This window comes from Diabrotica virgifera, chromosome 7 (genome assembly GCF_917563875.1).
Source record: "Diabrotica virgifera virgifera chromosome 7, PGI_DIABVI_V3a".
Taxonomy (NCBI): domain Eukaryota; kingdom Metazoa; phylum Arthropoda; class Insecta; order Coleoptera; family Chrysomelidae; genus Diabrotica; species Diabrotica virgifera.
Window position 1 is genome coordinate 23188251 of NC_065449.1, and position 19662 is coordinate 23207912.

Genomic DNA, 19662 nt, shown 5'->3' on the forward strand with positions numbered 1-19662 from the left:
CGCCCTCTACAATATTAGTGTACGTGCATAAATGAAAAAAGATATATTTTTTTGTACTCTCTTAGAGTTAGATATTAATATGTAAAAAGTTTGATGTTCATTTTTAATAAAGGTTCTGAGAAAAAAATTCTTGAAAAATGCATATTTTTGGTCTTCTAAAGTGTACTAGTACCTTAACTACTCTGAAGGATCTGATCAACAATCTTTTCAATCTCTATCCATTTCTGTTTTGTGCTTTTCTTTTCTACTTCCTCACATTCATGTGTTTAAGGCCTTCTTCCACTTTATTAATCCACCTGGTTCTGCGTCTACCTCTCCTTTTGCAGCTTGAAGGTGAGACAAACAATCACGAAAAATGAGTACCAGTGCATAGCACTTGCTGATAATTTAACAGTCTTAGTAAGACCGCGAAAGAATTAAGAATCGCAGTGAAGAAACTTACTGAGGAAGCACAGAAGTGCGGATTGGAGCCAAATGAAGACAAAACCAAATACATGATCATGGGAGGGAAAGAAAAAAATAGAAGAAGACTTCTGTGTACGGTCTGTAAATTGTAAAAGCTATAGTTTTAAAAGGGTGGACAACATCGGTAGCTCGATGCCAGAATAGCAAAAGGGAATAAACAATTAGGTAGTTTCAGAGTCATAATAATAAGTTAAACTTTGAATATATAAAACAGTAATTAGACCCACAGAAACCTACGAGGTATGTACATTAAATAAGATGGAAGTGAAAATTTTGAAAATATGGGAAAGTAAAATATTTAAACGCGTATTATTCGGAGGAAACGTGACAGAAGACGGGTGGGAGAGAAGAGAAAACAACAACCGACAAGATATATTATAATAATAATATCGGTTTACAACGTTCTTCGACGTCTTCCGATTTCCAATCTCCATCTCGTTCTGTCATTCCATAGATCGTCCTCGAGTTCTCTGTCCCTGATTTCTCTATCAACTCCTTCTCTCCAACTTCTTCTAGGCCTTCCCGGTCTGCGCCTTCCTCTTGGTTGCCATTCGAGGATTTGTCTTGGTATTCTATTCTCCGGCATTCTCCTTACGTGTCCGTACCAGCTGAGTTGTTTCGTCCTGATGTCGTCAACAATAGCATGTGTAACCCCCATGATTTCTCGAACTCTCTCGTTTGTTATTCTGTCGCGTCTAGATATTCCCGCCGAACGGCGCCAGAAGTCCATTTCTGTTGCTCTAAACATTTCCTCTGTTCTGTCTTTTAGGGGCCAAACTTCGCATCCATATGTTGTGATGCTTTTTATTATAGGGTTATATATTCTTTTTTTTATTTTACTTACAAATATTTTTATCCCACAGTACGCTGTTCAGTAAGGATATGCCTTTCTTTCCCTGTATATTTCGTTCCTTAATAGCTGCATCTAATTTTCCGTCTTGAGTGATCTTTACTCCCAGGTATCTGTAGTCTTCACATAATTTTATTTCTGGATTTTCCTCTACTCGAGGGCTATGTTGGTCTCCTCCGATACTCATGTATTCAGTTTTTTCCATATTCACTTCTAGGCCCCACTCTGTAAACTCTTCTAATAGTTTTCGTATCATGTAACTAAGTTCTTCAGAGTCCTGTGCGATGATCACCTGGTCAATGACCAGTGGTCATCCGCAAAGCAAAGCGTGTACAAAGTTGAGTCCGTTAGTGGTATGCCCATATTCGTACATTTTTTCTTCCATTTGTTGAGTGCTGCTTCGAGGTATATTTTGAATAGTGTTGGTGAGATACAGCATCCTTGCCTTAGTCCTTTAGTTACTGTGAATCCAGGTGTTATGAGATTTCCCGTTTTAATTCTTGTTGTTTGTTGGTAGTACAACGTTTTTACGGCTTCAACAAATTCTATATTTACATTTGTTTTCTCCAGTGCCTCCCATAATTTAACCAGTGGGACACTATCATACGCTTTTCTAAGGTCTACAAACATCAGATGGACTTCTTGGCCACGAGCAACTTTCTTTTCAATTATCTGAGTAATGAAAAAAACATGATCTATTGTAGATCAACCATCGCGAAAACCAGCATGTTCTTCGGCTTCCATATTTTGGTATTCTTCTACTCGATTTTTAATAAGTTTTCCATATATTCTGCTGATACTACTAGTGACTGCAATTCCTCTATAGTTTTCAGGTTTTGATTTATCTCCCTTTTTGTGGATAGTGCTCAGATGTGACTCTTTCCATTCTTCAGGTATTTCATGAATACAAGATATATTATATGACCAATAAATACTTTTAAGTATAAAGCCTATATGATAATATCAGCAGAAACATCTAAATACCCACTACGATACGAAATTGATGGAGAGGAAGTACGACAACAAAGCTTAAAAGCAAGTAAAGCGGCGGGATCTCTTAATGACACATGACAATCTGAAAGAACAAACACCTAAGACAAGACACAAAAGCAAGAATCTATAAAGCAGAAATTAGACCTATATTGACATACACGGAGGAAACAAGACCTGACACATCTAAAACGAGACGACTACTAGAAACAACAAAGATGAAAATACTCCGACGAATATCAGGGAAAAGTCTGTTGGATAGGGAGGGAGAGAAGCGAAATATAAGAAGATCATGCAATGTAGAAGGCATAAATGGATGGGTGACAAAACGGAAACAGGAGTGGAACGAACACATTAGTAGAATGGCAGAGGATAGGATAGTACGAATAGCACGAGATAAGTCATCAAATGGACGAAGAAGTATTGGCAGACCAAGAAAAGATGGTGCGATAACTTAAACAATTTAGGAGGCTAATATTGAAAAGAAACAGGCTTAAAGCCTACATACAAGAAGGAAGAAGAAGAAGAAGAAGAAGTTTAAAGCCTTATCAAGAAAGGTTAATTATGGTGCATTCTTCTTTTATAAATAATACTTTCAGAACTTATATGTGGATATGTACCCATAGGAAAGTCACTACAGAAAATACAGAAGAAAAAGTGTCAGATATTAACTGTACATTATTTATCCAGTGACATAAATGTCATTAAATTATAATTAAGAATGTTTTCATTCAACCTAATTTTCGTAAAGACATAGTTTTTAAAAATTAAACATGTCCAAGTGTAAAAGTAAAGTATGTAATCCACTACATTTGCGTGGCATCGAACCTATCCCAGCTCGACCAGAATTAAAACTAAAGTGCCAAGAACTAATTATTACAGAAGACAAAATGAAAACATACATGAAAATCTTCCTTGAACATATAGAACGAGGTTTGAAAAAATCAACACATTCCAGTTCTACCGTAAAGTGCTTCCCGACATATGTTCAAGATTTTCCTGATGGATCCGAATCAGGAAAATATTTGTCTCTAGTTTTAGATGGTAATAACTTAAGAATTTTGTTGTTGAATATTGACAATCGACAGTATACAATGGACCAGAAAATATATAGTGTCTCTCATGACCTTATGACAGGACCAGGTGAACAACTATTCCATTTTATTGCCGAGTGTCTAGCAGAATATACCAAAGAGAAAGGGATTAATACTGATAACCTTCCTTTAGGATTTATCTTTAATTTTCCACTTGAACAAAAAAGTCTCACGATAGGTATCCTCAAATCTTGGACAAATGGATATAGTTGTGAAGGTGTCATTGGTAAAGATGTAGTCCAATTATTAAATGATGCTGTTAATAAAAGAGAAGATTTGAAAATCAATATAGTTGCTGTTGCAAATAATACCACAGCAAACTTTATGGTATGTGTCTTTAAAGATTTTGAAACAAAAATAGAAATGATGATTGGTGCAGACATTAACTGTTGTTACGTTGAAAAACAAGTAAATGCAGATCTTTTTGATGAGCCAGATAGAGGCTCGGAGAATGTGATTGTTTACCTGGAATATGGATCTTTTGGTGACGATGGTACATTAGAATTCTGCAGATCTCAATTTGACAAAGATCTTGATGCTGGATCTACAAATTTTGGCAGCCAACTACACAAAAAGATGATATCAGGTATATACCTAGGAGAACTGGTAAGACTGGCTGCTGTAAAATTTACCAAAGAAGGAATTTTATTTGGGGGCCAACTTTCCGATGGTTTCAAAGTACATGACAAATTTGAAACTAGATTTATTTGTGAAATTGATGCAGATTCATCTGGTGTGTTCACTAATGTAAAGAGGATTCTTAATAATTTGGGAGTAACAAATGCCACTGAACAAGATTATAATGATATTAAGTACTTAAGTCAGTGTTTCTCTAGAAGAGCTGCTATACTAAATTCGTGTATGATTACGGTTCTTGTACGTAAAATGGGTTATCCCAGTGTTACAGTTGGAGTAGATGGAATGCTTTACAAAACTCACCCCCACATTCATAGTATTTTGATGACATACGTGGAAGGCCTTTTGAAACCGGATCCATACAAATTTAAAATTATGCTGTCTGAGGAAGGTAGCAATGGAATTGGTGGAGCTTTAATTGCTGCTGTTGTAGATAAGAACAGGCGTAAAATTACAGTCTCAGACATTCCCGAAGACACTCAGGAAACAGAAGTGATATTTGAGCATATACTCGAAGAACCACCTGTCCACCAATCTTTCGTGTTACCTATTTCTGAAACAAACGTGAAGCCTTTAATATCTGCATCTAGACCTGCTTCAGAGATCCCATCTCTTCCTGCGATCCAAGTACCCCATTCGTCATCAATTTCTGCCCTTGATGCGGATGCATCTTTTACGGACATACTTGATAATAATATAGCAGGTCCATCTAAAGAATTGTTTGTAGAAAACACAGAAGAGACTGAAAGGTCATCTAAGGTACAATTTGTAGATGTACCTGAGGTCGCTATTGTAGAACGCGCCCCACCAGTCACTGAAGATAACACAGACGAGGAGGAAGATAATGCTGACAGTACAGCACAAAGACGACGACGGAAGAAAAAGAAAAAAGTTGTAAATCCCTCTGTAGAGGATGTGTGGAAACTATACTACTAATTTTCGCATTAAAAATGTTACTGATGTGAAGTGTACTTATATATTAGGACTAAACAATCAGTCTTGAAATTTGAACCATTTTGCAAGATTAAGCATTTCGAAATATTAAAAGAAATAGGAATATAATAAAAAATAGAAATAAAGAAGCTATGTACTAGAAGGATCTACAAGTAATATACAAATCCTTCAACTAAAAAATATCCACACAAATTTAACAATTTTATGGGATTTAACAAAAACTTATTGTACACATGGTCGAAAATCCGTGGAGTCATGGATTGGGAAAAACACTAAAGTGATTGAGAAGACAATATTCACGGTTTGAGAAAATCATCAGTAAATATTTATTAATCCACTGCTTAATTGTTCTGTCTTAAAAATTCAGATCCTAGCTATTAGAGATGAATGAAAGAGAACAACAGATGTAGTCTCTAATAGGAAAGAAGCAGATGTAGTAAAACAGGTGTAGTCGCTAATAGGAAAGAAGAAGAAAGAAGGATACTATAATGAGTGTTATAGTTGACGGTGTTACTTTTGAAACTCTTACTTTTGAAAATCCATTTTTGGGATATATTTAAACAACAGATAAATGTAACCTAAAAAGGTCTATCATAGTGCAAAATAAAGCAATATCGACGATATAAAAGTGTACCTATTTTGATGGATTCGACCGTTACTTGACGGAAGTTCATTTTATCTAACAATACAACACTGAAAACGTTTGTTTTCTATACTTCCACAAAATTTATTATAACTATGTGACTACAGCTGTTTCGGCAGAGTGCCTTTCTCAAGTGATTTGATTTACTATGTGTTTGCCTTTTTAAAGTCTTTAACTGAAGAGGTTGAGGAGTGGGGAGCTGTTTGTCTCGAGTTGGTCATTCAGAATTATATCTGTATTTTTTAATTTATTAATTTCCATAGATTCTAATAAAGATAGCTTAAGGCCTTTATTTTGAATATGCAGAATTTGAAACTCTTCATTAAAAGAATGATTATGATCTAGAAGGTGAAGTGCGTATGTAGAACTGTCTGTTTTTCTATTGTTGAAAGCCCTTTTGTGTTCTGCTATCCGTTTGTCAAAGGTTCTGCCAGTTAGACCGATGTACATTTTCGGACAGTCACCACAAGTTAGTTTGTAGACACCACTCTGTAGTGGTTTTCTCTTTCAGCTCTTATTGTTCTTAATATATTTGCTTAGGTTGTTGTTAGTTCTGAAAGCTGGTGTTATTTCTTTCTTTTTTATGTATCTGGCTATTTTTGTTGTTATATTGCCAGTATATCTGATAGAGCAGAAGGTACTGGGTTCTTTCTGTGGTGGTGGATAGACTAATTTCAGGGCTTTCTTATGGGAGTTTTTGGTTTAAAATTTTATTTTTGCACGATTGATCATTTTTGACTGTTTACCGTGGCAGATTTTACGTCAGTAGGTGACATTTACTAGCAACTCGACGGTAAGTACTCAGTACTCCAACTCGACGGTAAGTAATTCACTTACCGTCGAGTTAAAAAATCTCTTAATTTTAATTTATTTTTTGAAAGAATAAAGAAAACTAACGAATTATTTATTAATATTGAAACTTATGGTACAATTTGTTAATTTTTCTCTTCAAATACGCGATCAAAGTTGAAAACATGGAAATATCAATGCCATCATAAAGAAAAACGGTGGATTTAATCATTAAATATTCTGCCCAGAGGCTTCCAGGAACTTTCAACTGCATATGTCTTTGAACGAAATATGCCAATAGAGTCTTTTCTTCGATTCTTAAATTTTTGCCTTCGCACCATTTTTTAAAACTTTGGTAGGTATTTTGATAACGGATTTTGGATTTTTCGGGAATAATTGCGGACCGCCCTTCTTCCCAAGACCGTTCAATTTCTTCAAATTCACTTTCGCTCATATTTTAATTTATAATAATCAAAATTGTACTTAAAATTATTGAACACTAAATAAAAACTTAATTCTCCATTGTTGTTATGCACCCTAGTTACTACCTAACAACCAAAGTATCTATCTTGATAAAATGAATGAAACTAGTCAATATGACGAAAATGTTTAATTTTATAATTTATAATGGTATCAATCGTGCAAAAAACGTTATAAGCATGTCGAACGTTAAGGGTAACCGATCTCAGACAATAATTGGAGTCGTCGCCCCGCTCCTCCTCCAAACAATTGTCTTCGATCGGTATAAAACCCTTACCGTTCTTCATACTTAATATACTATAATTGTTTGTTCGTTATAGCCATTGTTTACTGCTATTTGTTTAATGATGTTCAGTTCTATTTCGAAGTTATTTTTTGACATGGGAATTTCTGTCAATCTATGTAACATGCTATGGTAGGCTGCTAATTTGTGTTGTGTAGGATGAGATGAAAAACTGTGTATAGATGTGTCAGTATGGGTAGGTTTATGATATACGGGGAACTCATGTTTGTTGTGTAGTCTGGTAATTATTACATCTAGAAAGTTTATGGACTTATTCTGTTCTGTTTCTATTGTAAACTCAATATTACTATGAAGGGAATTAATGTATGATAGAAATTGGTCAAGTTGCCTGTTAGTTCCTGTAAAGCATACTAGTATATCATCCACGTATCTCCACTAATATCAGAACTGTTTAAATACGGGATGTTTAGAAATAGTTTTTTCAAGCTAGTTCATAAATATACCTGATCCTCTAAGCCCATTCATATCCCGTATTTAAAAAGTTCTTATAATATTGGTGGAGATACGTGGATGATATACTAGTATGCTTTACAGGAACTAACAGGCAACTTGACCAATTTCTATCATACATTAATTCACTTCATAGTAATATTGAGTTTACAGTAGAAACAGAACAGAATAAGTCCATAAACTTTCTAGATGTAATAATTACCAGACTACACAACAAACATGTGTTCCCCGTATACCATAAACCTACCCATACTGACACATCTATACACAGTTCTTCATCCCATCCTACACAACACAAATTAGCAGCCTACTATAGCATGTTACATATTGAGCATTAGCTCAATGTATGATATTAATTAATTAATAATAATTTTGCCCCTTTTTGCTCCTAAACCCAATTCACTTTACACTGTGTGATTTCTCATATGATTTCACTTATACAGTGCGCTGGAATAAATGTTACCCCCCCTTATTAATTATTTTTTAATAATTAATTAAAATATTATTTATTTTTAGCACATAATCAAAACGCTCGGACAGGTTGATTTTTAAAATAATCAAAGTATATTATAACATCGATGTGTCGAACTTTACGCGATCCCTCTTCAGGTGACAGGCACAACTTTGATTTTTTTAAATGGGAAAGTACATCATGTGATAGCTCATTTAAAAGCGTTTGAAATAGTGATTCCAAAAATTTATAACACTTTAATCCTTTACGAGAGCGCAGGTGCAAAATTCCAATCGAATTATTTTTAAACGCATTCATTTTTTTTAATCCTGAGAAAACTAATTAGTATTTTTGAAAAATGTAAATGCAGAATAAAAGATTACACTATTACCGAGGGCTAAAGTCCCTTAGAGTAAACATAAAGTTTCTTTTGAATAGTCTATTTGAAATTAAAAATCATACTAAATTCTCTCTTTTTCATCCCTGTGACTTATTAAAATAATAATTATAGAAGTTCTCAGGAACTTCAGACCCTCGATAATACTGTAATATTTTATTCTGCGTTTAAATTTTTCAAAAATACTAATTAGTTTTCTCAGGATTCGAAAAAAATGAATACGATAATAGACACACGAAAACTTCCTTCCAGTACGGACTACACTTTGAAACGAAATAAAATTATTCGGCACTTCGACAGAGGTAACAGCATTGTTTAACAAATAATACTTTTTTAAACAATGGTAACACAGAGAAGCTCGGGGTATCACGATAAGGAAAAGCCGTTACATTTCAAATGGTCAAGTAAAACATTTATTGTTTCAACAGCTGCGTTTATTGTTACCATGAACGCATTGGTTGTGGTTATTAAACGCAGTAGTAGATTAATGCATTCTTTGTCATAACAATCAGTTTACATGTATGGAATAATCAAATATTACTCTATATTAACAACATTTGTACCTTGTTTTAATGAAATCCGTATGTTGTCACGATAAACCAAGGTAATTGCATATCATCAACGAAATCAAGAAAGTGGTTTGCTGTCAGAATTAATAGTATTATTAAATATACGAAACTAACTTATTGGCTGAATAAATTGAGTGTTATTGATTAATGTACTCTAGTTATTTTCACAATTATTATTTAATCATTGTGATAATAACCAAATACATTGATCAATGTCTAAAAGTTCGTTGAAACAAAAAATTAAATTGTTGTTACAACGAAACACTATTCAATGATCACTGTTAATCAATATTACGGACTAAATTTTTTTGAGTGTATCCTATAATTCAACTATGGGTCTGTGTTCCCTAGCTCTTGCCTGTGTTAGCTTTTTTGTCTTTTAAATATTTATTTCTAGTTCGTGTTCTTTTGTCATTGATTTTTAATTGCGAATATATTTCTGACGCCTTTTCCGTTCTGCGATGACAATACTGATAGTTACTAGAGTACATCTCTTACTATCATTGCATTATTCTGCATATAACGTAAATCAGGATCTGTAGCAGTGGTAAACGGAAGGACAACATGTTCTAAGATACAATCTCAAACTTTGTGGTTGAGGGATATATTTAACATTGACCTATCCATTGCTTTCTGTGTCACTTGTATTTTATTTATTACCTTTCTGGCCAGTGTTATATACTGCTCCATATGTTAGGACTAGAAGCACACACATCAAAGATCGTCTTTTTCAAGCATGGGAATATCTAATCTAAAAAGACCTTTTTTGTGAGCTGCTCATATTCTCCCGGTTAACTTTGTTTTTTGTTGCCTCTTCCTCATTTAATCTCGTATACTTAGAAGTATAGACTTTTTCAAATTGCGTTTCATACGTTGAAATATTTTTGAGTACAAGCTTGGTCATGTTTTGTGTTTTAGAAAAGTTAATTCTAAGACCAACTCATGCAGAAGAGCTATGAATGAAGGTCTTGAAGAAGTTAACAAACATGATCTATATGGTCTGCAATAAGGACTATGCCGTCTAAAATCCTTAAGTTGTTCAGGAACGCCCCGTTTTCATTGACTCCAATTGCACATTTAATGATACAAGCATATAATTTGGACCACATATACTACATATATAAAGGTTCAAATTTAGATGTGAGGCCATCTCAGATTTTGCCTTTTACAAAAATGGCGGGCATTCAAAATGGCGACTATACATATGTGTTTTACAGTACCATAACTCTTGAACGAAAGTCAGATTTCAACCAAAGGTATATAGGTTCTTTTTTTAATTTACACGATAGATGTGGTGAACCAGAAGAATCGGTTTACCAAAAGTTGTGTTTTTACTGGTTGTTTATGTAAAAATATGTTTTTTTTTTCAATTTTTTCCCTCTGTATATATTAATTTTTCAAAAAGGTAATACCGCAATTGAAAAGAGCGAAAAAATATTTTGTAGAAAATATTTTGAACTTTTTAGTTATGTTAATTACCATTTAATAAATGCATAACTTAGGCTATCTTCACCTATCTTTACATGTACCTATGTGTGGCAGAGTTGTGCAAATATTATAAGAATTATTGTGAATTTAATGGTAGAATCATATAATTTGGACCACATATTATACTACACACATCAAGGTTCAAATTTAGATATAAGGGCCATCTCAGATTTTACCTTTTACAAAAATGGTGGGCATTCAAAATGGCGACTATACATATGTGACTAATAGTATGATAACTTTTGAACGAAAAGTCTATTTCAACCAAATTTGGTATATAGGTTCTTCTTTTGATGTGTAAGACCAAAGTCTTGAACCGAAAGAATTGATTTACCAGAGGTTGTGATTTTCCTAATTTTTATGTAAAAACATGTTGTTCTTTTACCAATTCTTTCACCTTGTATATAGTAATTTTTTAAAAAGGTAATACCGGCGTTGAAAAGAGCGTAATAATGTTTTTTAGCAAATATTTTGAACTCTTTAGTTATGTTAATTACCAATTAATAAATGCATAACGTATCTTCACATGTACCTATGAACCTATGTGCGGCAGATGCGTGCAAATAATATAAGAATTATTGTGCACTTAATGCTAAAGGCATATAATTTGGACCACATATACTACACATACAAAGATTTAAATTTAGATATGAGGCCATCTCAGATTTTGTCTTTTACAAAAATGGCAGGCATTCAAAATGAATCTGCCGCACATAGCTACATGTGAAGATACGTTATGCATTTATTAAAAGGTAATTAACATAACTAAAAAGTTCAAAATCTTTCCTAAAAAATATTTTTACACTCTTTTCAATGGCGGTATTACCTTTTTTTGAAAAATTAATATGTACAGGGTGGAAGAATTGAAAAAAAAAACAACATATTTTTACATAAAAAGCAGTAAAAACACAACTTCTGGTAAACCGATTCTTCCGGTTCAAAACCTAGATCTTACTCATCAAAAAAAGAACCTTGGTGCCAAATTTGGCTGAAATCGGACTTTTCGTTCAAAAGTTATCGTGTTATTAGTCACATATCTACAGCCGCCATTTTGAATGCTTGCCATTTTTGTAAAAGGCAAAATCTGAGATGGCCTCATATCTACATTTAAATTTTGTATGTGTAGTATATGTGGTCCAAATTATATGCTTCTACCATTAAATGTACAATAATTCTTATAATATTTGCATGAATCTTCCACACATAGGTACATGTGAAGATACGTTATGCATTTATTAAATGGTTATTAAAATATCTAAAAAGTTCAAAATATTTCCTAAAACATATTCTTACGCTCTTTTCAATGGTGGTATTACCATTTTGAAAAATTAATATACACAGGGTGAAAAAATTGAAAATAAATTATTTGCATAATATAAAATAGTTTTACATAAGAAACCAGATAAAACATAACTTCTGGTAAACCGATTCTTGCAGTTCACGATATCGATCTTGTAAATCACAAAAGGAACCTATGTAGCACATTTGGTTGAGATCGGACTTTTCATTCAAAGATATCGTGCTATTAGTCACATATGTAAGTATAGTTGCCCATTTTGAATTACCGCCATTTTTGTAAAAGGCAAAATCTGAGATGGCCTCATATCTAAATTTGTACCTTTACCTATATGTGCAGTATATGTGGACCAAATTATATGTTTGTATCATTAAATGTGCAATTCTTATAATATTTGCACGAATCTGCCGCACTAATAGTTTTCTGCAACAAAGCAGTAAATAGTTTAGTAGAGATAGTGTATTCATTCATAATACCCTTCCCCAAGAGAAACGTGTTTGTATTGCCATAGTGCATGATGACTACAACAGATTATGTTGCGCTATTATAAATTAATATATTCCGAAGCAGAGTACCTATGATCAGTATTGCATTCTGCAAGCTATCTTTAAAATCTTGCTTGCTCGAAATATAAAAATATGAGGAAATACTTTGTTAACACGGTTTTGTTACACAACTTTCATCGACGTCTACCAGCTTCTATGTATAATCACATTAATTATTTTTTTAAATCCAAATTATAAGTAAATATTATACAATATTTTCTCAATCAATTTGATTATAATCAAACAAATGAGTGTTTATTTTTTAATTACAACAGATTACACTGTTTAAAACATAATATCGACTATAAAACAATTAACCAGCTGAAGGTTGAACATTGATTCCATTAAGGAAAAAAAATGTCTAAATAATTGTAAGCGGTTGGTGTATCTTAAATACCAATATTTTGTAACATTGACTTACATTAGTATACATTAGGTTGTTATGTACATGTCTTTTAGAAATATATAGCTGTCTGTTACCTTTTTATTGTAGTACCTAAATTGATAACATACAAACCCATTATCAAAACATCCATTCACTTAACTTCATTGATAAAAAATTATTTTTTGTTAATGAAATATAATGGTATAATCTGACAAGGAAATATACAGCTTTCGTGGCTCAAACATAAGGGACTGGTGTTATATTAAAGACGTAGGCTCGTCGAAATATTCACAATATTTCGAAGAGCCAAAAACGGCAATCTACAAATGTTTTGAAGAGTTCAAACAATTGCCAACGTGCAGCAAAGCACATAGCACACGAAGAACACAAAGACGTAGACGTACTCCTACTCCGTGGCGTTAAAACCCTTCGTGGGATTTAGCCGACTGGACATCGACGCTGCCAAGCCAAAACGGCATAAACGCCAAAATGACCACTTTTTAGTTAGCTGCACTAAAAAATAGGATTTTAATTTCTGCACCAGACAGTCAACGCGGAATAACCGCAGAAAAAGTGAAATAGGTGTAATATAGGTTTAAAATTTTTATAAACGCCAGTCTAGTCACGCACGTGAACACCGACGTGAACACCGATTGACATAATCGCCAGTGCCCGTAAGATTATCATTGTGTACATTTCGGTCCAGTAATAATAGTAAAGGTATGCATTTTTACAATTTTTATGGATAAGTAACATGGTATTATCTACCTTTGCAATATTTTCAACTTGTATTGATTTTTGAAGCGTAAACACACTGAATTTCTTTAAAAACTATGAGGCGTTTATGCCAAAACCACATATTTACATCGTGGTTGACACAAGTGCCATTCCTCAATGGTATTCTTATGCAGGTTTCTTATTTAAAAATTGCGCAAATAAAAAGTTTATTTTAAAATATTCTATTGTAACTTTGTACTAGTGTGATGAACAATTCATTTTGTATTACAGCATAGAGTTCAAATCAATTTTATATAGCTAAAAATGGCGATCGATTTTTGGCGTTTATGCCATTTTTTTGTTGCACATGAATAGCAGAAGTGAAAAAATAATGGCCTTACTAAATGAAAATAAAACATATACCGAATCAGTACAAAATGATATACTGACTGACAATAATCCCCCTATATTTCCCTTAGAGGTTTATGACATTTATAATGCCAACATTGCAGAAGCTTTTAGCAATGACATTATCATCTTTGAGGAACCACCAGACGTTGCAGTAGAAGAAGAAATATTTAGTCACGATCTCACATCATGTTTCAACTTAGCAGCAGATAATGTTTTGGATGCCGGTATAAGTAGTGATCAAAATAAGGAAAATACAAGCAATCAACTCAATACGGATGTTGAACCAAATATTGACAGTGATTATGAATTAGAATCCACTACTTATTATTAGATATCCACTTTTAAGTATTTCATATTTACTTTTAAGTATTTTATCCTAGCACCAAAACATGTTTAAAGAATTTAAGGTTTTGTTTTTAACTTAGAATGTATTTTTGATTAATAAAAAATAAACCCTATCAAAAATCTTCGTAATTTCATCATTTTTCTTGTTGGCATAAACGACAATTTTTGATTTTCGTTTCTTTTTTCATTAATGGCATATATCCCTTTTAAGCGCCATATTGACTAACCTTACAACGATGCGATCGACACAAACGCCAGAGGTAAGTTTGGCATATTCACCAATGGTATATCTTGATTGGACATAAGCCCCATTTTATAGTTTTTAATTTATTTCAGACAGTATTCTCAGCCACATTAATGTTCACAATATATTAAAATTTGAAAAAAAAATCACCAATTTTTTTGAATCACTGTGCAGATAAGCAGAATTGGTAAAAATAAAAATAATCAGTTTTTTGTGTTTCCTGAAAAATCAAGTTAATGTCGTTTATGCCGTTTTGGCTTGACAGCGTCGACATGCCATTCCTCTCCAGCTCCATATTGCACAAGCTCCATTCAATTCTCTACGAACATAGCTTTAAGGTCTCCTGCTATATTTATTATCTCGCCACAGGACAGCAGGTCGTCCACGTAGTCGTCTTCCAGTTGGAAGGGCCGACTCAGCTCAATTGACGCCCTTGACAATAACTCTCTAGTAGCCGCCCTTCAAACATGTACATAATAAGAATACACTAAAAATGGATTTAAACTACGATGTTTATACATATAACACGAAATATATATATAGGGTGAGGCAGATAACTGGCCTATTAGAAATATCTCGAGAACTAAAGGCAACAGAATCATGAAAATTGAAATAAAGAGGTTTTGAAGGATGATCTATTAAATGAAAATATTTTCATCTCTTTGCAACTTCCGGTTATACCGGAAGTTGCTTATAACTTCGTTTTTTTTTAATGGAACACCCTGTATATTTTTACATTTTTGGATTCTCTTCGATGTCTTCTTTCTTAATACATGTACAATAACAAAACCTTGATATTATAAAATATTTATTTATGAAACAGTTCGTGAAGTATGCTTTTTGCGAACGTACGCAATTTTTAGAGCACGAGTGACAACGGAGCGAGTGCTATAAATTGCGTAAGTTCGCAAAAAGTACTTCACGCACAGTTTCATACAATATTTTATCTACGATAAACAAATAAAAAAAGCTGTAACTCTTCGTCAATGGAATTCGTTTCTATTCTACAATTTTTAGAACTTTGACATTTAAAAATTCTAATTACCTTCAAACCACAAAACTGTTAAAACTTTTGTTGTAATTCATTGCTCATATTGTTATCACCATGAAAACGCGAAAGTTAAGGATTGTCACCATGACAACTCGAAAGTTAAAAACAGGGCGAAAAAGTAAATCCCATTTAAAACACATTGTTACTTCACGCACACTTTAAATCCTTCACTCAGTGCTATCTATAATGAGAGTTTTCACAAACTAAAAACTTATACATAATACGACATAGAGAGTTACTTTATAAAGTACTTTATTTACTCTATGTCATATTATGTATAAGTTTTTAGTTTGTGAAAACTGTCATTATAGATAGCAGTGGGTTTTTGGCGCAACTTTCAATGGGTTTTTGGCACACTTTCATATAATCAAATATCCTTAACTTTCACGTTGTCATGGTGATGACAATATCAGCAATGACTTACAACAAAATGTTTGACAGTTTTGTGGTTTGAAAGTAGTTAGGATTTTTAAATGTCAAAGTTCTAAAAATTGTAGAATAGAAATGAATTCCAGTGACGAAGAGTTACAGTTATTATATTTGTTTATCATAGATAAAATATTGTATGAAACTGTGCGTAAAGTACTTTTTGCGAACTTACCCGATTTATAGCACTCGCCCCGTTGTCGCTCGTGCTCTAAATATCGAATACTTCACGAACTGTTTCATAAATAACTATTTTTATTAGAGTGTAATTTTTGGAATTTTAAGCATTTTATCGTTAAATTATTTTATATTCTTTCCTATAAATAATAAAAAGGTTTTATTATAAAATTATTATAAAAAGTTCTTTTTTCTAAAAGTGTAATTATTTATTTCTTGTGATCTATTATTTCTTTAGTTATTATTGTTGCAAGATACTTAAATTCTGTGAACCGTTCAAAGTTAAAGTCATCGATGGTGATGTTCTGTCCGTTGTGAAGGAAGAAGAAGAAATTGTATAGAAAAATGGGTGTTTGATAATACTGCACTTTGGTTGCAGTTGATGCTGTGATGGCAATTCAATATAAGTTTTGTTTCATTGATGGTACTTTAATTATTCGTCATTACATCGACTTCATCTTTGCAATATGATGAAATTGATCCATAATATCCCCACGAAATAAGAAAATGGTTCATTGGTCTTTAATTTTTCTTGAGAACAAAAATAGAAAATCTAATGTTTTTCCCTCAACACTATATTATCAACTATACAGGGTGAGGCAAATAAAGGGCCTATTAGAAATATCTTGAGAACTAAAGGTAAGAGAATCATGAAAATTGGAATACAGGGGTTTTGAGGTATGAACTATTTAATGAAAATATTTTGGTCTCTTTGCTATTTCCGGTTATACCGGAAGTTGATTGTAACTTGGTTTTTTCAAATGAGGCACCCTGTATATTTTTACTTTTTTGGATTCTGCTCGATGTCTTCTTTCTTAAAATATGAGGTTTTGTAATATTATACAGGGTAGTTTAAAAGATAATTACGGTTTTTTATAAATTTTGTAGCAAACTTCACAACCTGTAGAATTGTACTGGTTTGATATCAAAAACTTCATTTATGTTAAAGTGATTTTTGATATAGTCTATTATTATTAAAAATTATTAATATAACGCAATGTTTAATTTTAGTATACAGGGTTGGTCGAAACTCGGAATGAGTATTATCTGAGTTTTCTTAAATGGAACATCCTGTATTTTAGTATTGTAATGAAATGATATTTTATAGTACTTTTTTATTTCTTAAGCATTTCCTATACCTTAATGCTTTAATTTGTAAGTTATTCGTATTTCTTTAAGCCAAACATTAATTGCAACAAAAATTACGTGAAATTTTATTAGGTTTGCCGTGAAAATATTTAATCATAAATAATTTTTTGAAAATAAATACATATTAATCTCCACTGACCCTTAATTTATTTATACTGGTTGATATATCAAAATAACTACGCAGTTAAGATTGTTGGTGTGTTTAATATTAATAAAAACATACAATATTCTATCTAGTAGGGATGGCGGTTTTTGACAAAACACCCGTTTTCGGTTATACCGGTTTTTTTGCTTACGGTTTAACCTAGCGGTTATAATCGGCCATAAAAACCGGTTTTTGGAAAAACCGGTTTTCGGTTTTTTTAATCCAATAGGTTACAAAGTTACATTTACAATACACTTTAGTTTGCGATACTCCATTCGACTCGATATCAATATGATCAAAATTAGTACATACTATCGAAGGAACATGTATTACTTTTAACACGTTTGTATATTTGTAGAATAGGTACATTTTAACTCATTTAATACTTCCTGTATGAGCGTATCGTTTTGAAAACGTAGCGAAATTCTTGGAGATTCGTATTCGTAATCAGTAATTCGATATTCATAGTCAGAGCATTATTTTTGGTAATCAGAAAAAGTCATTCTCCCACTTTCAATGTCAAGAGTTAAGTGTGAAAAATAGATGATGTTTGCGTGTAATTCAACCAGATCACTTCTTACGTAAATATTATGATTACAAATACCTTTTCAAGGAAATATTATAATAAAACTTAATAATTGTTTCTGGCTGATGTGAGATTGCACTTTCAGTTTGATTCTGTATTTTATAAAATAAAATAAAATTTGAATTATGGTTTTGTTTGGAATAATTAGTTGAGAATAATAATTATGATTGGGATTCAAAATAATACCTAACCTAATCCTAATCACCGTAAAAACCTAATAACCGGTTTTTACTTTAAAAAGAAAAAAACCGGTTATAACCGGGACAAAAAACAACCGGTAAAACCGGTTATTGCGAAGTAAAATAGCCGGTTTTAGGTTTAAACCGGTAGGTTTTTCCCATCCCTACTATCTAGTTAGCTAAGACTTTGACACTAAATATGCTTAAACATTTGCTTTGCTTAAACATTCTACTATTTTTGAAGTTCCAGTTGCTTTGCTACCATTGCTAATATGAATTTTTCTAATGAGGAACTGATTCAGATGTTTTTTTGTTCTAGGAGAGCATAACAAATAAAAATGTGCTACTAGCAATAAGAATTTATGATCAGCAATTCCATGATAGATGACAACCAAAAAGAGAAACTTTTCAAAATTTACTAGAGCGGTTTCGACGAACTGGAAGTTTAGATTACGAGAAATCTGATCGAACAAAAACTATTTTAAATGATTAAAATGAATTAAATGTTAGTGTCACTGAGAATCTGCATATTAGTATGAACGGTCTCGTAATCTAAGTGTCTAGTACGTCGAAATTATTCTAGTAAACTTTGAAAAGTTTCTCTTCTAAACTTTGAAAAGTTTCTCTTCTTGGCTCTCATCTATCAGGGAGATGCAGATGATAAATTCTTATTGCTATAGTACATTTTTGTTATACTCTCCTAAAACAAAAACTTTACTAATCAGTTCCCCATTACAAAAATTTATATTAGTAATGGTAACAAAGCAACTGGAACTATAAAAATAATATAATGTCTAATGTTTAATCAAGTTTAGTGTCAAAGCCATAGCCAACTGGGTAGAATATGGTTTGTTTTTATTTAAATGGTTTAATGGTATGGTTTAATTAATATCTTATGCACCAACATCTTAACAACGTAGGCATTTTGGTATCTTATTCAATATTAATAAATTAAGGATCATTCTAGATTAACATGTACTTATTTTCGAAAAATTATTTATGATTGAATATTTTCACGGCAAACCTAATAAAATTTCACGTAATTTTTGTTGCAATTAATGTTTGGCTTAAAGAACTATGAATAACTTACAAATTAAAGCATTAAGGCATAGGGAATGTTTAAGAAATAAAAAAGTACTATAAAATATCATTTCATTACAATACTAAAATACAGGGTGTTCCATTTAAGAAAACTCAGATAATACTCATTCCGAGTTTCGACCAACCCTGTATACTAAAATTAAACATTTCGTTATATTAATAATTTTTAATAATAATAGACTATATCAAAAATCACTTTAACATAAATGGAGTTTTTGATATCAAACCAGTACAATTCTACAGGGTGTGAAGTTTGCTACAAAATTTATAAAAAACCGTAATTATCTTTTAAACTACCCTGTATAATATTACAAAACCTCATATTTTAAGAAAGAAGACATCGA

At 32.2% G+C, this 19662-nt stretch overlaps 2 protein-coding genes across 2 annotated transcripts in view; both read left to right on the forward strand.

The window, feature by feature from the left end:
* Window positions 1–19662, forward strand: part of LOC114324784 (clavesin-2) — a 49457-nt gene that overhangs the window by 11238 nt on the left and 18557 nt on the right. The window lies entirely within an intron of this gene.
* LOC114324782 (hexokinase type 2-like) lies at window positions 3037–5602 on the forward strand. Its single transcript, XM_050655452.1, has one exon. The coding sequence runs from the start codon at window positions 3079–3081 to the stop codon at window positions 4969–4971; it is 1893 nt and encodes a 630-aa protein (XP_050511409.1). The 5' UTR covers window positions 3037–3078; the 3' UTR covers window positions 4972–5602.